Raw genomic sequence first — 19,878 nt, forward strand, 5'->3', positions numbered from 1 at the left:
TGTATTTGTTTGAAACTTTCAGATTTCAACATGAAACAATTTCATGCTACATTAGCATGGAATTTTAGCTTGTGTTTCATTGAAACTTCAGACTTCAACGTGAAACAACTTTATTCTATGTCATTCACGCATTAAATTTGATATTTTGAAAAATTTTTGAAGATCTATAAGTGAAAACTTCATATTATATCCGTCAAACAACTTCATGCAGTTGTGATTTGTAAATGACCATAAGTAAAAATATTACATGCGTTAATTGAATTCAGATTTTATTTTTTAAGTTCAAAACTTAAAAAGCATGACGAATTACGAAAATAATTGTAGAAACATATATCATGAAGCTCAATCAGTTTCATAAACTAATGCGGATTCTGAAGATGAATTGCAATATTTACAATGCATTTTGTAATTTTGAATTCTGAAGATAAATCTAATTCAAGTTTCTGTTTTTTTATAAAGCTGCTAAGAGGAGAAGAGATCTTTGACTAGGGTTGAAGGAGATCTTTTGATGAGGGACGAGGTGATGTAAGAGATCTTTTCCACGAATGAGGTTGCAGATCACGCGATTAATGCGTGATGCAGGTTTTATATCTTTTGTGAGGGGTATAATTATCATATTATTATAAATATTTTGTCAACTGGCTACCAAATTAATAATTTTTAAAAATAAGGTACATGTTAAAAGGTGACACAAATATAGGGTACGACTGCAAATCCCCATGTTACCTTGGCGTAGAAAACTTTTAGTCTCTGAAATAAACGTGATAAGTCTCTTTAACCTATTTGCAATATACTTCAAATACTAATAGTGATTAAAATTTTATCCAACATCAAATATATCTGGTGGTTGAATCCTACAATTAGTTTACTAATTTAGCTCGTTTTATTCCTATATCTTCCTTTTCATCATCCTATTTTTCCCTAAGTTTAGTTCTATAAAGTGCAACTTTTTTTGGGTCAGGGAGAAAGGTCAAATTTGTCCCTAACTATGCGAGAAGTTCAAATTCGCCCTCTACTTAAGTTTTTTTACCTTAAATGCGAGACATGTGACATCACCTAGTGCTAAGTTTCCTCTGTTTGAATATAAGGGCAAATTTGACCCATTTTGATAACAACGAGGACATATTTGACCTTAATTATTAACTGAGGTACCTGTCTTATTTTGCATAGTTGAGGGGCAACCCTTTAATATAAAGAAAACGGAAAAGGTCCAAATATGCCTCTATACTATACGAAATTGAGCACATTTGGCCTTCGTTAATACTTTAGCTCAAAAATGCCCTTACCGTCACATAGTTGGTCCATATATGCCCTTAGAGTCACACAGTTGGCCCATATATGCCCTTTTCGAAACGGAATTCACCCAAACTAATTAGCTCGTTCGTTAATTGTATTAAAGTGTATTACAAACACTATTTCCTTTTTATTAGGACTTTTTCCCCTCTACCTTTCTCTTTTCTTTCTTCTTTTTTCTTTTCTTCTCTTTTTTTTTCCTTTTTCTTTCTCCCTTATCCAATTTCCTCCATTGCTGATGTTTTCTCCATTTTCGTCACCAATTTCACTTGACAAAACTCATGAATTCTTGCTAATTTTACTATCACAAACCCCACCACATTCTTTCCCTATTCTCATATTTTCTATCACATTCAGCAAGACCAGAACCTCCATTTCCTTCACCAATTTCACGTGATTTTATTCCTAAAAATCAAACATACACCACCAAAAGCTTCCCAGCAAGAAGGCTCCGGTTCTTCTGAAAATAAGGAGATGAAAATTGTCGGAGAAATTTTTTCGGTGGTATTAATTCGGTGAAGGCGGGAATTCATGAATTTTGTCAAGTGAAATTGGCGCCGAAAATGGAGAAGACATCAGCAATGGAGGAAATCGGATAAAGGAGAAAGAAAAAGGAAAAAAAAGAGAAGAAAAGAAAAAAGAAGAAAGAAAAGAGAGAGGTAAAGAATAAAAAGTCATAATAAAAAGGAAATAGTGTTTGTAATACACTTTAATATAATTAACGAAAGAGCTAATTAGTTTGGGTAGATTCCGTTTCGAAAATGGCATGTATGGGCCAACTGTGTGACTCTAAGGGCACATATGAACCAACTATGTGACGGTAAGAGTATTTTTGAGCTAAAGTATTAACGAAGGACAAATGTATTCAATTTCGTATAGTACAATGGGCATATACCTTTTCCGTAAAGAAAAACAAACTAAGTAAAGGCCTATAAGAAATCTATGAAATAAATAAAGGCAATCCATCAAAATAACCTAACGGAGCCATGTGTCTGATAAAATGAAATTCAACGGCCTGGATCATCCCAACACAAGATCAATCGTCATTGGCGCAACAAGTTCATCCTCCACTTCCTATTGGTCCACGTCATCAACAATGACATGTTTCATTTCACTCGTTGAACCGAGACTTTCGGGTATCGATCGAAAGCCCAAAGCTCCACTCTTCTCTTCAGTTCCTCACAGTATAAAAGCCTCCATCACCAAATTTTCACGTCATTTCTTCTAGCCTTCACAACTGAGGGACTTACAACAGATCATAATATATACACATACATATTGAACGAACACATTGTGTTGTACATATAGCAGAGTGTATTGTACGTTGATACGGTTAAAAGCCATGGCTGGCTATTTGAGGCGAGGCAGTTCTCTCGTCGTGCTAGCGATCGTCCTATTCGGTAAATTCGCCGTTTCGATTTTCTCGTAGATCTGTTTTTATTTTTTTCTTATTTTTAAAAATATTTAAGCTTGTTTTGTATGTTAATGTAATGGTGAAATGTAGTCGACTAGATCTTATGTATAATGTATGTGTTTGTAGATTTGCATGTTTGATGTGTAATTCTGGATCTGATGATAGTTTTTATGCAATTTTGGATCTGTTTGAGGACTTTTATGGCTTGTTTTTTTTCCCGTTGATTTAAGTTTAATAGAAAATGATTAAGTACTGGAATAGAATCTTCACGGATTCATGTGTTATGATGGATTGAGACGCGGTAGATTGATAGATTTGAAGTTCAATTGAGAATTTTCATATGTATGTGGTTTTTATTAAGTGGAAACAATATTGCACTTGGAATGAAATTAGTGTTTTAGGTGCTATACTCTTTATAAATATGGACACCAAGTCTAAGTGATTTCTTCCCACGAGCAAAGTTACCGGTATCTGTGCTGAACTAGCAGGTACTAGGTAGAATAGTTGAGGTGTCTAGCAGGTACCAAGTAGAATGGATGAGGTATTCGTAAACCAAATTAATTTTACTGAAAAAAAATAGCTGAGGTATTCGTAAGTTGGCTCAGGTGCTACCACATCATAAGGAATAAATATTTAGATAACTTCTTTTGATACTACCTCTTCTTTTTGAGTAATAAATATTGTAGAGTAACATCATGTAATTAGATGATGATATACGATGTTTCTACTTAGTGTACGCGTGTATGTATTATATTTGTGTATAGTCCATGTATCCAATTTGAGTTACTACTCTAGATTAGATTTTTCAACTCCATAAAACAGAGAAACAAGATCACTGTCACGTTCAAATTGCACATATCCCTGAACTTTACATAGCAAAACAACTTTTTTACTATAGGTATTTCAAATTTATACCTGATGGAATGCTACTGTCTTGGGATGAATATATGGCCTGTGGATATGGATGCACATTTGCAAGGGTCATTGTCAGATCCCTATGGATACTTAAACACTTTTTATTTAGCTGAGTGAAACTTTAAATATGCTAAAAAGCTGCTGGTTTATGTTGTTAGCTTATCAAAGTTGTATGGACCTATTTATTTCTACTGAATAGCATGTATGGACCCGAGTTGAGTGGAATAGGTACGAATGATATATATAGCTAAATCAAACTAATTTGTAATTGATTTACGAACGAGGCATAGTTGATTGGTTGATCGATAGATAGTACACACACACATGCATACATGTGTTCCTTCTGCTGTGTTATGTAATGTGTTTCAAATATAACTTACTGAGACTAACGAGTGTCATTTGTGATCTTTCTTTACCCTCAAACAGGATGTCTTTCTGCACTTTCCATTGCAAAAGAGGAGGCTACCAAACTTGGAACAGTTATTGGAATTGACCTTGGGACAACCTACTCTTGTGTCGGTGTTTACAAGAATGGTCACGTTGAGATTATAGCTAATGACCAAGGAAACCGTATTACACCATCATGGGTTGGATTCACTGATAGTGAGAGGTTGATTGGTGAGGCTGCAAAGAACCAGGCAGCTGTCAACCCTGAAAGGACTATCTTTGATGTTAAGAGGCTTATTGGAAGAAAGTAATGGTCAATTTTCAATTAGTTTCATATGTTTTTGTATGATTGTCTATTTATTATGCTTAGAGATGCTTTACCATAATTTCAGGTTTGAGGACAAGGAAGTACAGAGGGATATGAAGCTGGTCCCATACAAGATTGTAAACAAGGATAGTAAGCCCTACATACAAGTCAAAATCAAGGATGGAGAAACTAAGGTATTTAGTCCTGAGGAAATCAGTGCCATGATTTTGACAAAGATGAAGGAGACAGCTGAAGCATTCCTTGGGAAGAAAATTAAGGATGCTGTGGTTACTGTTCCTGGTATGTTGTAATCAAGTTCCCACTGTTCAATTTTCGGTTTTCATTTTTTTCCCTTCATGACTGAGTGTTACTCTCTTTTCTCTCTTCAGCATATTTCAATGATGCACAAAGACAGGCTACAAAGGATGCTGGCGTTATTGCTGGATTAAACGTTGCTAGAATTATTAACGAGCCAACAGCTGCAGCCATCGCCTATGGACTGGACAAGAAAGGTGGTGAGAAGAACATTCTTGTCTTTGACCTTGGTGGCGGGACATTTGATGTCAGTATTCTGACCATTGATAATGGCGTGTTTGAGGTTCTTTCTACTAACGGTGACACCCATCTTGGAGGTAAGGATCTTTATATATCTAACAATTGAAATTTGAGATATACTACGGTCTACAATTTTATTACCAAGAACACCACTGTTAACCATAGTGCTGTTAGGATGTCCTGATTGTAGTGTTTGATGGGCTCACAACTTGACATTAATGAATGAAATTGATTTTATTACTGATTGCACATTAGTGTGTCAATTTTTTGGAATCTGTAATGATAGCTGAGGTCTAATTTGGGTTTTGACCCTGCGTATTGGAAAATGGAATAGATTCGCATACTTCAAGTCGATGAGGAAGCTTGATAACTTTCATCTTATCAGATAATCCTCCTTAGATTTTATTCTGAAGGCTCCATATTTTTGTTGCAGGTGAGGACTTTGATCAAAGGATTATGGAGTACTTCATCAAGTTGATTAAGAAGAAGCATGGTAAGGACATCAGCAAGGACAACAGAGCTCTTGGAAAGCTAAGGAGAGAAGCTGAGCGTGCCAAGAGAGCCCTGAGTAGCCAGCACCAAATCCGGGTTGAGATTGAATCACTATTTGATGGTACTGATTTCTCTGAACCATTAACCCGTGCTCGCTTTGAGGAGTTGAACAATGATCTCTTCAGAAAGACAATGGGACCTGTGAAGAAGGCAATGGAAGATGCCGGGCTAGAGAAGAACCAGATTGATGAGATAGTTCTTGTTGGTGGAAGCACCAGAATTCCTAAAGTGCAACAGCTCCTGAAGGACTATTTTGACGGGAAGGAGCCCAACAAGGGTGTAAATCCTGATGAGGCAGTTGCTTTTGGTGCTGCTGTTCAAGGTGGTATCCTTAGCGGAGAGGGTGGAGATGAAACTAAAGGTACATGATCTAATTAGTTTCTTGTCATAATTTGCTTTTCGGTGTTGTTCATGGTGTGTTAGCAGCTTTTAGTGATTGATTGTCGCATGTTTCTTATGCGCAGATATTCTTCTCCTGGATGTCGCTCCTCTCACCCTTGGTATTGAAACTGTTGGTGGTGTCATGACCAAATTGATTCCTAGGAACACCGTCATCCCAACCAAGAAGTCCCAAGTCTTCACCACTTACCAAGACCAGCAGACCACTGTCTCCATTCAGGTATTGCTTTGCTTCAAGTTTGTGCAATCGTAATTAGCTCACAGTTTTAGAAATATTCTTTAATTTGTCCTCTAGTATGCTTCAATTCTCACTGTTGATGACAGGTTTTTGAAGGTGAAAGGAGTCTTACTAAGGACTGTAGGCTGCTTGGAAAGTTTGATCTGACAGGAATTGCCCCGGCTCCAAGGTCTGCTACACTTCTTCTTCTAGTTATTGTGCATTACATTTTGGAAACCTATTGGGATCTGAATCGGATTTTTGACATTGTTTGAACAGGGGAACCCCACAAATTGAGGTCACATTTGAAGTTGATGCCAATGGTATTTTGAATGTCAAAGCAGAAGACAAGGGAACTGGTAAATCCGAGAAGATTACCATTACAAACGACAAGGGCCGCTTAAGCCAAGAAGAGATTGAGCGTATGGTTCGTGAAGCAGAAGAGTTTGCTGAGGAAGACAAGAAGGTGAAGGAGAGGATTGATGCCCGTAACAGTCTTGAAACCTACGTGTACAACATGAAAAACCAGATCAACGACAAGGACAAGCTAGCTGACAAGCTGGAGTCAGATGAGAAGGAGAAGATTGAGACAGCAACAAAAGAAGCACTCGAATGGCTAGACGACAACCAAAGCGCCGAGAAAGAGGATTACGAAGAGAAGCTTAAAGAGGTAGAGGCAGTCTGCAACCCAATTATCACAGCTGTTTATCAAAGATCAGGTGGAGCCCCAGGTGGTGGTTCATCGGAAGAAGAAGAAGAAGAAGATGGCCATGATGAGCTGTAAGCTATTCTGAAAAATCTCCATTGACACTGATGAAAAGATGCAAGAAATGAGGATATAGAATAGGTTGAGGTGAGGGTTACTGCAAATTTTGTCAATTGTTAAAGCACGAGGGAAGAGGTGTCCCTTCTTCGCTTAGTTTTTTTAGGTGAAGATTTTCGTGGAACAATGTTTCCTTTCTTGGATGTTGCTTAAATCTGTTAAATAGAACTCCTGACATTTTGTTTAGTGTATGATTATCCATTTTAAATATTAGGTGCGTTGAACTTATTTCCGAATTTAATTCCTTCCAAACACCATTTTATTAGTATTATTTTTATAACAGTGTGTTTGAGCTAAGCTCAAAGTCAGCCTCTTTTTTATAGGTACCAAATTAACTATTGTCAAGTCTTAAACTCAACCACAGGGCAAATTGGACAAATAATCAAAATTAAACGCAACTCTTAATTAAGTTGTTTTAACTTTCAACGTACCATTTGGGCACAATTAATATCTTTTCAAATCCTTCATATTTATCAAGACTTCCCTCAATCTTTATCGCAGTTCCCTTGCATATCTTGGAGATTGGCATTTAACTCTTGCAAATAGAACATAAACTTAAAAGACAATGCTTATCCTTGTCTAATTTGTAGTTATTTCACGTCTCAATTTTTTTATAGAGTTTACGAACTCAAGAACATAGCTGGATATATAAGTTGCACGTTACAAGTGTCTCTCAGTTGTAGAACGTCAAATAAATTTAAGCAAAGAATACATGCACACATATATTATGTGTATATAATATTTTTTTCATTAAAGGGTAAACGGGCATCATTATATTGAGAGTTAAACAGACGCGTGTACTTTTACTGAGCATTTTTCTTTGTTTATTGAACTTTTGTTGGTGATGACAAATTGGAGCATATGTAGTTTACAGTTCTTTTGAATAATTTCTTGCTACAAATTTTATGTGCATGTGTAATTGCACCTGATTTTGGCATGCATTATGATTTTTACATGAATTTTGTCTTCTGTTTCCAACCAATCAGTGCAGAAGGTTGGTCTTTCTTGATTTGGGCTATACTTTCTTTTTACAATTTGTTCTCTTCCACTTATTTATTCTTTTTCATTGTTTACTTACTGAAATTTGAAGTGGGCTAAGCACCCAAGGTGTTTGATGATGGGCCTCTTGGACCTTTATCAATCAGTTGGGTGATTGGAGCACCGGCGGACCTAGAATTTTAAGTGTATGGGTTCCTCAAAAAATAATAAATGGATTAACGAACTGAGTTCTAAACTAAATATTCTTATACATTTAATGAATTTTTCAATGCAAATACAAGATCTAGACAAAAGCTACTGGGTTCACGGGAACCTGTAGTTATTGTGCCGGATCCGCCCCTGGATTGGAGCATACTTAATGCTGCCCTCACAACTAGTGTGCCAAACGGGCGGGCCGAGTCGGATATGAACGGATCAAAAGCGTTTAATGCAAAAACAGATAAATTATCCGACTACCATATTGAATACAGAAAAAAAAATGGGTCAACTGACAGATAATATGGATATCCATATTATTCATGGTCTCTTGAATATGATCACATTTGGGAGAATTCACAGTTTCCTAAATTTAGGAACCCCCAATTTAAAAGTTAAACCGATTGGTTATCCATTTTCTAAATGAATAATATAATTCTTATCCATATTTTGACCCGTTTAAAAAGTTCATTATCCAACCCATTTTTTAATGGATAATATGGGTGGATAACTATTTTCTTTTAACCATTTTGGCACCACTACTCAACTATATTTTTGGTTCCTAAGAAGCAATGCATTACGCTTGATTGATAGTCTAAGCTCCCTAACAGCAGTTCAAATTTTATGTTGTTGGTGCCAGTTATCTTTAAATTCTATTTGTGTTTCTATGCTGGTTTAGATTTCCTTATACATATATTGCTCCTAAAGCTTGCTCTATTGAAGTTACACAGTTTTCACAGCTCCTAAAGCTTGCTCAGGGAGAGCACAAAAACTTTGAAGGCCTGAATTGTATGAATTACTAAAGCAGTTAATGACTATTAGAACCTTCATAAGACTCAAATAATCAATGGCAAATATAAAACTTCAAAATGAAAAGCTGCTAGAAGGTTTACTATCACAAGTTCTCATAATCCACGAAATATGCACAAAGACCAAATGTTACATGAAAAAAGCTTTGTGCATAGAACAAATACCAATGACCAAACCTCTGCAAGAATTAGAAGCCAGCCCTCGGATCACCCGAGCCTGCTGCCACAACACCCATCCCACCATCAGCCGTAACATTGACCTTTTCCCCGTCAGTTGATTTTGTAATAGCAACTCTATCACCATCAAGCTCATTCACAAGTTCGTCAATCTTGCGAAATTGATAAGGCCATCTGACATTGTACAAGAACTGGCGCAGATCAAATCTATTGTCCTCGGGTGAATAACTCTGCAAGACAAAAAACGTTATATGCATCTCTAATGAAATAATGATGTCAGAGATGATTTATATGCCATTAGAAAAATATTTCGAACTTCTAGTACTTCTAGTTTTTACTTTACTTCGTATAATATCCGTCTAAGATGAGCTTAAATTGAGCGATATAACCAGTGAGGATCCATATAGTCGACCGGCCCAATACGTAGATGATGATGTTGCTTCTCTAATGAAAATCACAGAACAAAAACATTACAATGTTTTGATCCTTTCTATTGGCTCTGACTATCAAGCTTTAATTTACAGGGATACGGGAACAAGTAGGTGTCTGATACGAGTATGTATAAGTTTCCCCATATGGGCATTTGCAGGCTTTTTACCTAATTTTTATGTACTTTAGAAGAAACCCGAGAAGTACCTATAACAGAAATAGATACTTCAACGCAAGTAAAGAATCCATGAAACACATAAGTGAAGTACCTCGGCATGATATGAAGGGGTTAGTACAGTCATCTTGTGTCTATTGATGGAATAGTATTTAAAGAAGTATTTCACTTTGTCAGCCACCTCTGCAGGTGTCAACTTTGTACCCCATTTGTAACACAGATTCTGCAATAAGATCATTCAGTAATTCATCAAGGACTATGGAATTTACACATTCGAAAATTGATCTCACAGCAAGTCTGAAGCCATAATGGCTAACAGAACCAAGAGGACAAACCTTGAACATTGATACGGGTCCACAGCGGAAAATCTTACGCAACCTTCCATACACTGAAAGTTCATCATAGGTCATACCCATATCTACTTCATCCAGCTGTTTAACAGATATTGAACAGTAATAACTTTTAGTTGTGCGTAATCACTTCTTCATATTACACTAAGTATTTAGCTTAGAGATAAGTCACTGAACTTTCAATGCAAAAGCTATCAAGAATCTATTTGGTCAAATATGAATTTATGAAGAGGTGACTCCAAGAAATCTGGTAAGCGACAGCCAGATGCCACTCAGACCAAAGAACACCCTCCCCCCTTCTTCCGCATCCAACCAGAGGTACATGAGAAGTCTCCAGAATGAAGGATGACAAAATACTAGAAACAGGAAACAATGATCATCGGAAGCACTAGAAAAAGCATCTTAAACTAACTGAAAATTGGCAGTGCTCTGAATCAGATACCTGACTGTAATTCGAGCGTATAGGCTCCAGCTCCGCGGTGGGCGGTGCAGCTTCAATCTCTGCCAGGGATGAGTAACCAAGATGAATGGCAGCCCATTTAAGAAATGTTCGAAGATCCATCTTACTGATACTTCCAATTGGGTTTATATCTGCTGAACTACAGTCATACTGCAGAGATAGAGAGTTTTACTTCTTTCGTTTTCAATAAAGTAGAGATAGAGAGTTATCAATCAAGATTGTCAGGAAATAGAGATATGCACTAATATACAGTTCAAAGCAAACCACGAAAACAAGTTGTTCTCTGTTCATTGACAAGCTCTAAAAGCATAGAAAATCAAATACAAGGACAGTTGAAACCAGCCCCAAAACCAATTCAAACAGCACTAGATGCCTCAAAAATCGTTGGCTGACTGGATTCTATTTTAGGATAACTGCAGTTAATAGAACAATGTTTGAAACAGCAAAAGTTTCTCCTACCTTTGTTAAGTAACCACGTAATCCTTCATCCACATTGGAGCTACCCAAAACCAGATAAAAACCAGGTTTGTTATGGACCCATGGCAGCAAAGATGCTAACATGAATGCCAAGACCATCCGAACTCGAGCTTGAATGTTTTGCAACCCTAAATTTTCAATGTTCGAACCCCCATCTACCTGCAAACAAAAAGAATCAGGTCAATTTTACACTTTGAAGCAATAACTTAGTCTTTATTACATAAATTGTTCCTCCGAGTCCAACCAACTATTAGATGGCCAAACAACATGAGGGTAAAGGTTTCAGTATCCCACATAAACTGAATACATAAAAGCAAATAATCAGACAATGACAAAATTTACTTCGAACTATTCTACCTTGTAGCGTGGACGCTTTCCAGTGAGTGTTTGAAACAGAGAGATTAGAGAAGAGACCACTCCGTCAATGCTAACATTAAGATGCCATGATCCTATCTCATCAGCCAACACCTTTGCCCGAGTTGTTGTGGCTTCTGAACTGTCACAAGCATACACTATCAACATTACTAGTTTGGCTCAATAATCAATTCAAATAAATCTTTATTTAAAGAAAGAGTTCTGAAAAGAACACTGTGTTAGTGTTCTCCGAAAGAGAGAAGAAGCCCTTAAGCAGTTCTCCATTGAAGGTGACATCTATGAATCAATAGAAAAGGCCTGAAATCTTATACTGTATTAGATTATCTGCTTGCTGTTGGAGATGATCATTTCCTCTCTAATTTCATTTCATCCACCATTATAAGTAAAACATGCAAAATTTAAACCCTACGTTCAGATTAAAGGTGCCATTATACTGAATGGGAATATTCACTGCTTAGATATTAAGAGAATAAATGTCATTTAAGAACAAGCAGGGTTGACTAGAGTTCATGAGGAGGGGTATCAGCTTTGGTTAAGCAGGCAGTAGCACAAGAGTGAGTCCAGCCAAGATTCCATGATGACCAAATTCTCATCTTTGCAAGTTCAAATTTTCTACATTTATTAAAATTACCCAAAAGGCTCTCAGTTCTGGACAAGAAATATGCTGCTCAAAGCCAGGCAACCATAAAAAATAAAAATAAAAATAAAAAGAACCATTTGCCAATTAGCAAGGCAACTACAAAGGAACAAATTTTTACTTGGAATTCAGCTGTAACTAGAAAATAGATATAAATCAGAAGAGAAAACCTGAAATGGACAAAACAATGGCACTGTGCTGAGTTCTTACCTATTTTCAGATCCCATAAAAACAGTGTAAAAAATGCGTTTCGCAAATTCTTTGCTATCCGTTGGAAACTGACCATCAGTGTAATGGCCAATTCGTATGGCATCAGCTTTTACCTGTTCGTCGCCATTTGCAATTTCTGCATTGACATCACTGGTGATTAAACTATACAAAAATCAGTGAATAGAAAACAAAGCTCAGTCAATAGTCTGCTTATCTTCAGACATGCTGGTCATGCTATTTACTTTGACCTTTAATAATGAAGGAGACAATCCGATCAGCATGATGCAATTTATCAGTCAGCATAACATAAATGAAGGCACAGTACGTGTGTTGCAGAACATGCACAAATAATGCTCTCGGACACCAAAGAATACAGATGCGAAATTGCTGATGTGCAGCGGAAACTTTGAGAAAAGAAGTGACAAATCAAGGAACCCCCCCCCCCCAAAAAAAAAAAAACACACACACACACACCGAAAAAAAAAATTGGTCATCCTGTAGAATTTCTAGTTCAGCTACACCATGGAGAGTTAAATCCTAAAATTATTTAAGGAAATGGTCATTCTTTAGTAGCTTATACATTTTAACAAAGCAAAGCTCCACACTCATCATGTTTTCTCAAGAATAATTCACCAGAGATGGATCCAGATAATAATTTGAGTAATCAAACAGCACCAACAATTGTCAAATCATTTTTTCACTGAAGGAGGCTGTTGGTTCATGTAGGAACTCCTACTTTCAGGCGGCTATAGGGAATTCAAATGACTGCATTTTCTTTCTTCATGCAGAACCTATGACGAAACTTATGTACATGACAACAATATGATTGTCAAAAACCAGCTACAAATACAAGAAAATAGCTAGAACTCAACAATATGATGTTTATAAGGTAGGGAATTCAATAAACCTTTTACTACAAGCTGGCACATTGAACCAACTATAGCAGCAACAGAGGAACTATCAGCACCACCGGAAAGTGGAAGCAGAAAACCAGATGCACCACTTCTTCTTAGATAATCCCACAGCCAGCAAGCAGGACCAAGTGCTATTTCCTCCTCCGGAGAGTGATATTTAATCTGGAAACAGAAAGCAGTTCACTAAGCAAACTTAATTAAGCAACGGAAAATCCACCAGACATTACACTCAAAACAATTGGCTTAAGCAGTAGAATTCTAAAGATGATCAAACTAAATTTAGCAGATACAAAGCTGAAACATTAGGTGCTTTGAAACATAAGAGAAACAAGTACAGATGGAACTTTAACAAGAAAGACTGGAATATTCCAGTAGATGGGATTAACCCAATTTGATTTGGCCAAGGTGGATATCTTTCAAGCCATTTGAAAGATTGTGGTATAGACTTCAAATTGGAAGCCTGGGGCAATTGAATAGAATCAAGTGATCTAAGATTGACAGAAAAACGGAGAAGATCAGAAAATTAATGCCTCCACCCCGTCCTGTCCCTGCCAGGTCAAGAGGAGAGATAACTCATTACTCATATAGGTATAACCTCTCTCTCATCATACACATAAATTAATGGCTCCTAAAATGGGAACCAAAAAGTTCAGTCGACGAAATATCAGAAATAACGAAAAAGTCCATTTGGAAGACCTTCAGAACAGCATTTTGTGATTAAGAACAAAACAAAACCTGTCTAGGAAAAAGGGGGAAGGGGTTTGCAGATAAACTTTTAACTCAGAGAGCTGCTTAAACAAGGAAAAGTACTAGGCACTAGTCATTACAAGCACAGGTTGGTTTTGGACAACATTGACCTTACACAACAACTTACCTTCAGTGGACTTGAAAGTGATATTTGGAGGTTAAAAGATTGGCAAAGCTTGTAAGGCACAAATACTTTGGAAACTTTAGCTTTACAACTTGCTTGCTCTTGAAAGCTACTGACAGATGATCTAAGGCTTGCAACCTGGTAGAAAAAGGGGAAGAAACGTTATCACTTGACTAAATGGATAACTAACAAACATTAGAGATTTCAACAGAAAAAGATTTCGCTTGCCTCTACAAAATGCAAAATATGCTAAAGTTCCTGCCACTACATCATGTTATTTCTTTCAATCAAACAAACTCTACATATCAAGATTTGGCTATTACTTAGTAGGCATATCAAAATTTAAAGGAAACCAAAATATGGATTGAGCTATGAACAATGTGGAATCAGTAAGCAAAAGCATGGATGAGCAATTCATACATGCACATCCTGAAGTTGAGTTGGAACAATTTTTAAGCATAATCTGAACCAATTAGTTGGCACTAGTTCGGTAGCCCACAAAAGACTTAGGTATTTCCTATAGCAATATATTCAGATATTGAGTTCAAGATTCAAGCATACCGCATCAAGATCTATTTGAGCAAAAACCATTTCAACATCCTTCGGGGAAAATTGTGAACCTTGTGCTACCATATCTCCGTTTACAACAACACAAGAACATCCATCTGCCAGAGGTAATCAACAATGAATACACACTCATAATAATACTGCTACAAAAAGGTCACCAGAGTGAGTATATAAATAATATTATCTTCATATCACCTGAGCTAAGAAATACAGATAAGATACTAATATGGTAGATTATGGAGAGGATAGAAAGCAAGCTTGCTACCATAATAGAGACGACCACCATCACATCCTTGGTGATTACTGTACATGTAAACTCCCCCTCGAGTATGCGTGGCACTTATAAAAGCACGAAGGCGAAGATCAAGCTTTCGTAATTGATGATGACTTCCACTTGCATTCATAAACACTTCAACACCATTCAATGCAAGCTCAGCGTGAGGAGGTAGAGGAGTAAAAAGTTCCTCACAAACTTCAGCTGCAACAGCTCTGAATGAAACATTGAAACAAAACTCAAAACCATATAAAATGGTGGGTAAAGTCAATAAGGTGCAAATTATTATTACTACACATGCATAATTTGTTTGACTGCGCTAAGTTCGGCATTGTGTGTTCTAAGCAAGAGAGATCTCCCATGATATGTGGCAACAAAGAGGCATTTAGTCTAGGAAGAGAATTTTCATTTTTTTCTTATTCTAATTTTTCTTTCTTTGGCGAACACATTTCAATCAAGAATATTATGCTTTCCCTTTTTTCTTTTATACAAAAATATAAGTTTCATCCAACAACTCAAAAGATAATTTCAAGTAACTTACTTAAAATCTTCAGCTTATGTCATTGTTAATAATCAAGTAATATAAGTGTCTAACCGAGATTAAACATAGTTAAGTAGCATTTTCTCAACCACCACGGAACCACAAAGAATGATGGACACCAAAATCAGTAGTCTCTATGAAATGGGGCTGAAATTTTGAGGATGCTGAAGCATTATCTCCAACCTAGCTGACTTCTATACTCTAGCTGATGAAACAGTTAAGGTTATAAAAAGGCTGATTAAAATCTTTGACAATAAAATCCACATATTCACCAATTTTTTTGCTTAAATCGACCAAAAGTTAATTTATTTTATAAAACATAGAACCTAAATATTCACAAGCTAGACGGAGATCATTCTGATATCAAAATCATGAACGAATATATTTGAAAATGTCAACTTGTTTAATCTTGGTAAACAAAATATGACGACATTGACACAAAGGGAGTAATTGGTAGAAATTGAAAATGCTATAAGACTAAAAACGATTATGGTCAAATAATGACTTGCGTGACTCTTACACACTGATACTATCTTGAGCTAAGGAGTTTTTCTAAACTGTCGTTGAACAGTAAATTTTCATACAAAGGTAGTCAGATAAGTGAAAAAGTAGTTTCCTAATATAGTAAAAGTATTGGTGGTCAAAATAAGAAAAAACTGATTATTATTATATAAGTTCTTACAAACAATTCTCAGTGTGCTTTGTTAATAAATTTGTAACAAGTAACAACTGTCTACGGAAGGACATTCCCAAACAATTATCTCCGTCTAATGATAAGAAGAATGTAAAATTTATATGTTAATCTGTTATGAAGTTGTTTCTTGAGCATTCAAGCTATGGTCTACCTTTTTCAGATAATTTTCATGGTTGAAGAAAGTTGTATCTTCTGCATGTGCTGAATAATAGGTAATAATTAGAGCATCACCTATTAAACTAACAACTGGTCTTTATACTCTTATTTATACTTTAGAATTTCTAAATATTTTGTTCAAATAGCCACTTCGGAAAATATATAATGCTAGAGGAGAAAATTATTTTCCATCTGTGAAAGCCTTATGGATAGACCCGGTGTCTGTGCTGGTGGGAGGTAACAGGTATCCCGTGGAATTAGTCGAGGTGCGCGCGAGCTGACCTGAACACCCCGGTTATTTAAAAAAAAAAGATAGGCTCCAAACTGGAACTAAATCAAACAAAACCGAATAGAGGGAATACATTCTCCAGTAGATCGAGTTGGCTAAGAGTAGGCAGACCATCACCATAAAGTAAGCAACTAATAACATACGAAAATTCTGTTTTTTAGCTGCCCAATCCCCAGCAAGCTAGAAAGAGAGGCAGAAAAGCAAAAGAAATATCTAACAAGGACTGGTGGCGCAGTTACGTACGTGTCTAGAAACTGGACATAGCCATAACCGAAAGGTACGGTTGTCTGAGATAAAGCTTCTGAAATTTCACTTGGGAGATGGAAGTCCTCAAGATTCTCTTTTTGTTTCCACGCCGTAAACCACCGGAGTTCTCTGTAGTTGCCATCATTTGCTAGCCACATCTTTGGCCTTATCATGATTATTTTTCTGTCTAGGCACAATACTTGACAGTTGTAGCGTTCTGAATCTTTGATAACAGGCATACCGAAGCTACATAATATGCCATCAGTCCAATCTCCTAACAGTAGTTCTTTTAAGCAATCCCACCTGAAAATTTGTGAAAATGTTACAAAGGGCAAAAGAGCTCAAAATGATAATCTAATGCCCGCTATTCTCTACTTCTTCTGATGCCAATTTATCAGCAAGTGTTTCTTTAAACATCAAAACGTACTTCAATAATGGCAATTGACTTGCTGGTCTCGTTATCTGGGAAGGCAAAATAAACTGAATTCCATCTCAAAGGAAACACTAGCATATTACTAATAGGTTTCTTTACACCAACAAGAACACCAAATATTGATATGTGCAAAGCAATAAAGAGAAAAAGGAGAGAGAAGATAGATATCTTGACATAGCACATCCTTCATTTATCTCCAGAACAAGTCATGTCTATTTCAGCCAGTATCTAACTGCTAATTTGATGTTACTTGTATGGGGAAGTCTCTGTTACACTAAAACCTGCTAGAAAAGGTCTTATGCACCCAAAGCATGTAATTTTTACAGAAGAAAAATCTGTCATATAAAAATGGAAGACTTAATATCTGTGAAACCAATGATAACAACCTTATGTATAGTGCCTAAGCTAATTTTATGTCATTTCATGTCAGTATTAGTACGAAACCTCTAATCTGCAAGAATTTCCATATCTTTTTTTTGTATTTTGTAAATCTCAATTGGGAAAAAGAGCAAAGTTAATCCATATTCTACTGTGTCAAAATTAATTCTAAGCGCCAATTATCTGCTGCACATTTTTCAATGCACAGAGCTCTTAATGAGATTTATATATGGAGTAGATGCTGTTGAATTGTGTGATCTACATCTATGCCGTCTAACTTGTTAAAGAAAACCCCTTAAATAGACACAGAGTAGGAGAGTGCGAATAAGTCCTCACTGAGGTTAAATTTAGTATTCTGTTCACTGAGACTCAAACACAGGATATCTGCCTTCTAATCCCAATACCGTGTTGAAATGTGTGAAACTACCTCATCTAAAAGTTTGCATTTTTAGAGGTGAGATGTTTCTTATATCCTATTTGAGTTTAAGTTTTATGGATTGACGTAAACAACCAGTTTACTTCTAGATCATCTTCCAACGTCATCACAAGCACATTAAAATGTTTATAAGGTAATTACAGGTAACCTATTTAACAGCATTGATAGAGAATAACTGGTAAGTAACATGTCAAACTACACTCATATTAACACTGTCAGTTTATGTAACTTAAAAACAAATTGTGAAATTCGAAGCTTACGCATGAGAAACAGTATCGAGTTCCAAAAAATGATCTTCACAACCATATCCAGTGATTTCAAGCTCGGGTCCTAGCCTGATCTTAGCTCCCCCAGCTTTAGCCTCGGCTATAGATTCCTTAATGTGTTTCAAATTACAGTCGAAATCCATAGCCCATTGATTCAAATTACACGTCGCCACTTTCAATAGCCTCATCTTCAATTCTCACTTTCTGTTATCTCCAACTTCAAAATAAAAAATTTCGAGGATTGAGAATTGATTTTTGTAGAATTTGAAATGCGAGTATTACACCTTGCTGGTATTTATAGATTTTTCAGCTCAGTTTGCAAAGAAGACCGCAAAGTATGACCAACAGAAAAAAAAAAAAGGGAAAATAGAAGTTAGATTGAACTTTACGCACCGTTTGAAGAATTGAAGGTCTCAGTCTTGGGAGATATTTGACACGTCCAACACACTCAGCACTGTAATATCAATATTTTCTTGGTTTTCAGTGCGTGTTGCAACTTGTATATGGGGGTAAAAGATTGAAAGATTATTCCCCTAAAGAGAGAAAAAAAAAAAAGAGAAAAAACTTTGTGGCCTATAGTCATTGAAAATGAAGAAAGGATTTAATAAGGAAAAAAAGGTTATTCTTGTTATAAAATAAAGAGAGGGTAAAGTAAACACAACTATAGAGAGAAACTGATATATTACTCAAACTTCAAACTTTTGTACATAATGAACTGAATTCTCCTCTATTTATAGAAGAAAGGAAGCTAATGTGTAAGCTGTTGTGTAAGCTGCTGTTCTAAACTGTTGTGTCAGATATAGATAATCTTCTATCATGGGTAATATTTATCCATAACGGAGTACCGAAAGGATAAACTTCTTCAGAAGACTTATTTCCAATAGAGTACTAAATAGATAAACATATTTATGGCGGAGTCTCATATGGATAAACTTCTTCAGGAAGCTTATTTACAACGGAGTACTAAATGAACATCCATAATATAATATATTCATAACACTCCCCCTTAGATGTTCATTAAAAGATAATGTGCCTCGTTAAAACCTTACTAGAAAAAACCTCGTGGAAAAAAATCCTAGTGAAGGAAAAAGAGTACACATATTTAGTAATACGCATTTCTAGCTGCCTCGTTAAAAACCTTATAAGGAAAACCCTGTGGGAAAAAATCTTAACAAGAAAAAAAAGAGTACATCGCGTATTTTACTCCCCTGATGAAAACCATGTTTCAAATATTTAAGTCTCCGCATTCCAATCTTGTATACCATCTTCTCAAAAGTTGAAGTTGGTAAAGATTTGGTGAATAAATCTGCCGGATTGTCACTTGAACGGATTTGTTGCACATCAATGTCACCATTTTTCTGAAGATCGTGTGTGTAGAATAATTTTGGTGAAATGTGCTTCGTTCTATCTCCTTTTATAAATCCTCCCTTCAACTGGGCTAGGCATGCAACATTGTCTTCGTATAAAATTGTGGGTCTTTTCTCACATTCCAAATCATATTTTTCTCGAATAAAATGAATTATTGATCTCAACCATACGCATTCCCTACTTGCTTCATGAATAGCTATTATTTCAGCATGATTTGAAGAAGTAGCAATAATAGATTGTTTTGTGGAGCGCCATGATATGATAGTACCTCCACATGTAAACACGTACCC

The 19,878-nt window shown here is 36.1% G+C and overlaps 2 protein-coding genes across 2 annotated transcripts; one reads left to right on the forward strand and one right to left on the reverse strand.

Annotated features, from left to right (window-relative positions):
* The first annotated feature begins 2,512 nt into the window (after positions 1-2,512).
* Positions 2,513-7,103, forward strand: LOC104090431 (luminal-binding protein). Its single transcript, XM_009595525.4, has 8 exons — positions 2,513-2,693; positions 4,049-4,316; positions 4,402-4,616; positions 4,706-4,948; positions 5,305-5,784; positions 5,888-6,042; positions 6,147-6,229; positions 6,319-7,103. The coding sequence occupies exons 1-8, from the start codon at positions 2,636-2,638 to the stop codon at positions 6,821-6,823; spliced, it is 2,007 nt and encodes a 668-aa protein (XP_009593820.1). The 5' UTR covers positions 2,513-2,635; the 3' UTR covers positions 6,824-7,103.
* A 1,740-nt stretch (positions 7,104-8,843) lies between these two features.
* LOC104090432 (glutamine-dependent NAD(+) synthetase) lies at positions 8,844-18,772 on the reverse strand. The gene is made up of 14 exons (XM_009595527.4): positions 18,614-18,772; positions 18,215-18,437; positions 16,705-17,010; positions 14,773-14,996; positions 14,502-14,605; positions 13,944-14,078; positions 13,063-13,231; positions 12,156-12,291; positions 11,291-11,429; positions 10,916-11,092; positions 10,439-10,606; positions 9,982-10,077; positions 9,741-9,869; positions 8,844-9,272 (listed from the first exon to the last, which is right to left on the reverse strand). The coding sequence occupies exons 2-14, from the start codon at positions 18,406-18,408 to the stop codon at positions 9,054-9,056; spliced, it is 2,196 nt and encodes a 731-aa protein (XP_009593822.1). The 5' UTR covers positions 18,409-18,437; positions 18,614-18,772; the 3' UTR covers positions 8,844-9,053.
* Between the last annotated feature and the right edge of the window lie 1,106 nt (positions 18,773-19,878).

Source organism: Nicotiana tomentosiformis, chromosome 8 (assembly GCF_000390325.3).
Source record: "Nicotiana tomentosiformis chromosome 8, ASM39032v3, whole genome shotgun sequence".
In the NCBI taxonomy this organism is placed as follows: Eukaryota; Viridiplantae; Streptophyta; class Magnoliopsida; order Solanales; family Solanaceae; genus Nicotiana; species Nicotiana tomentosiformis.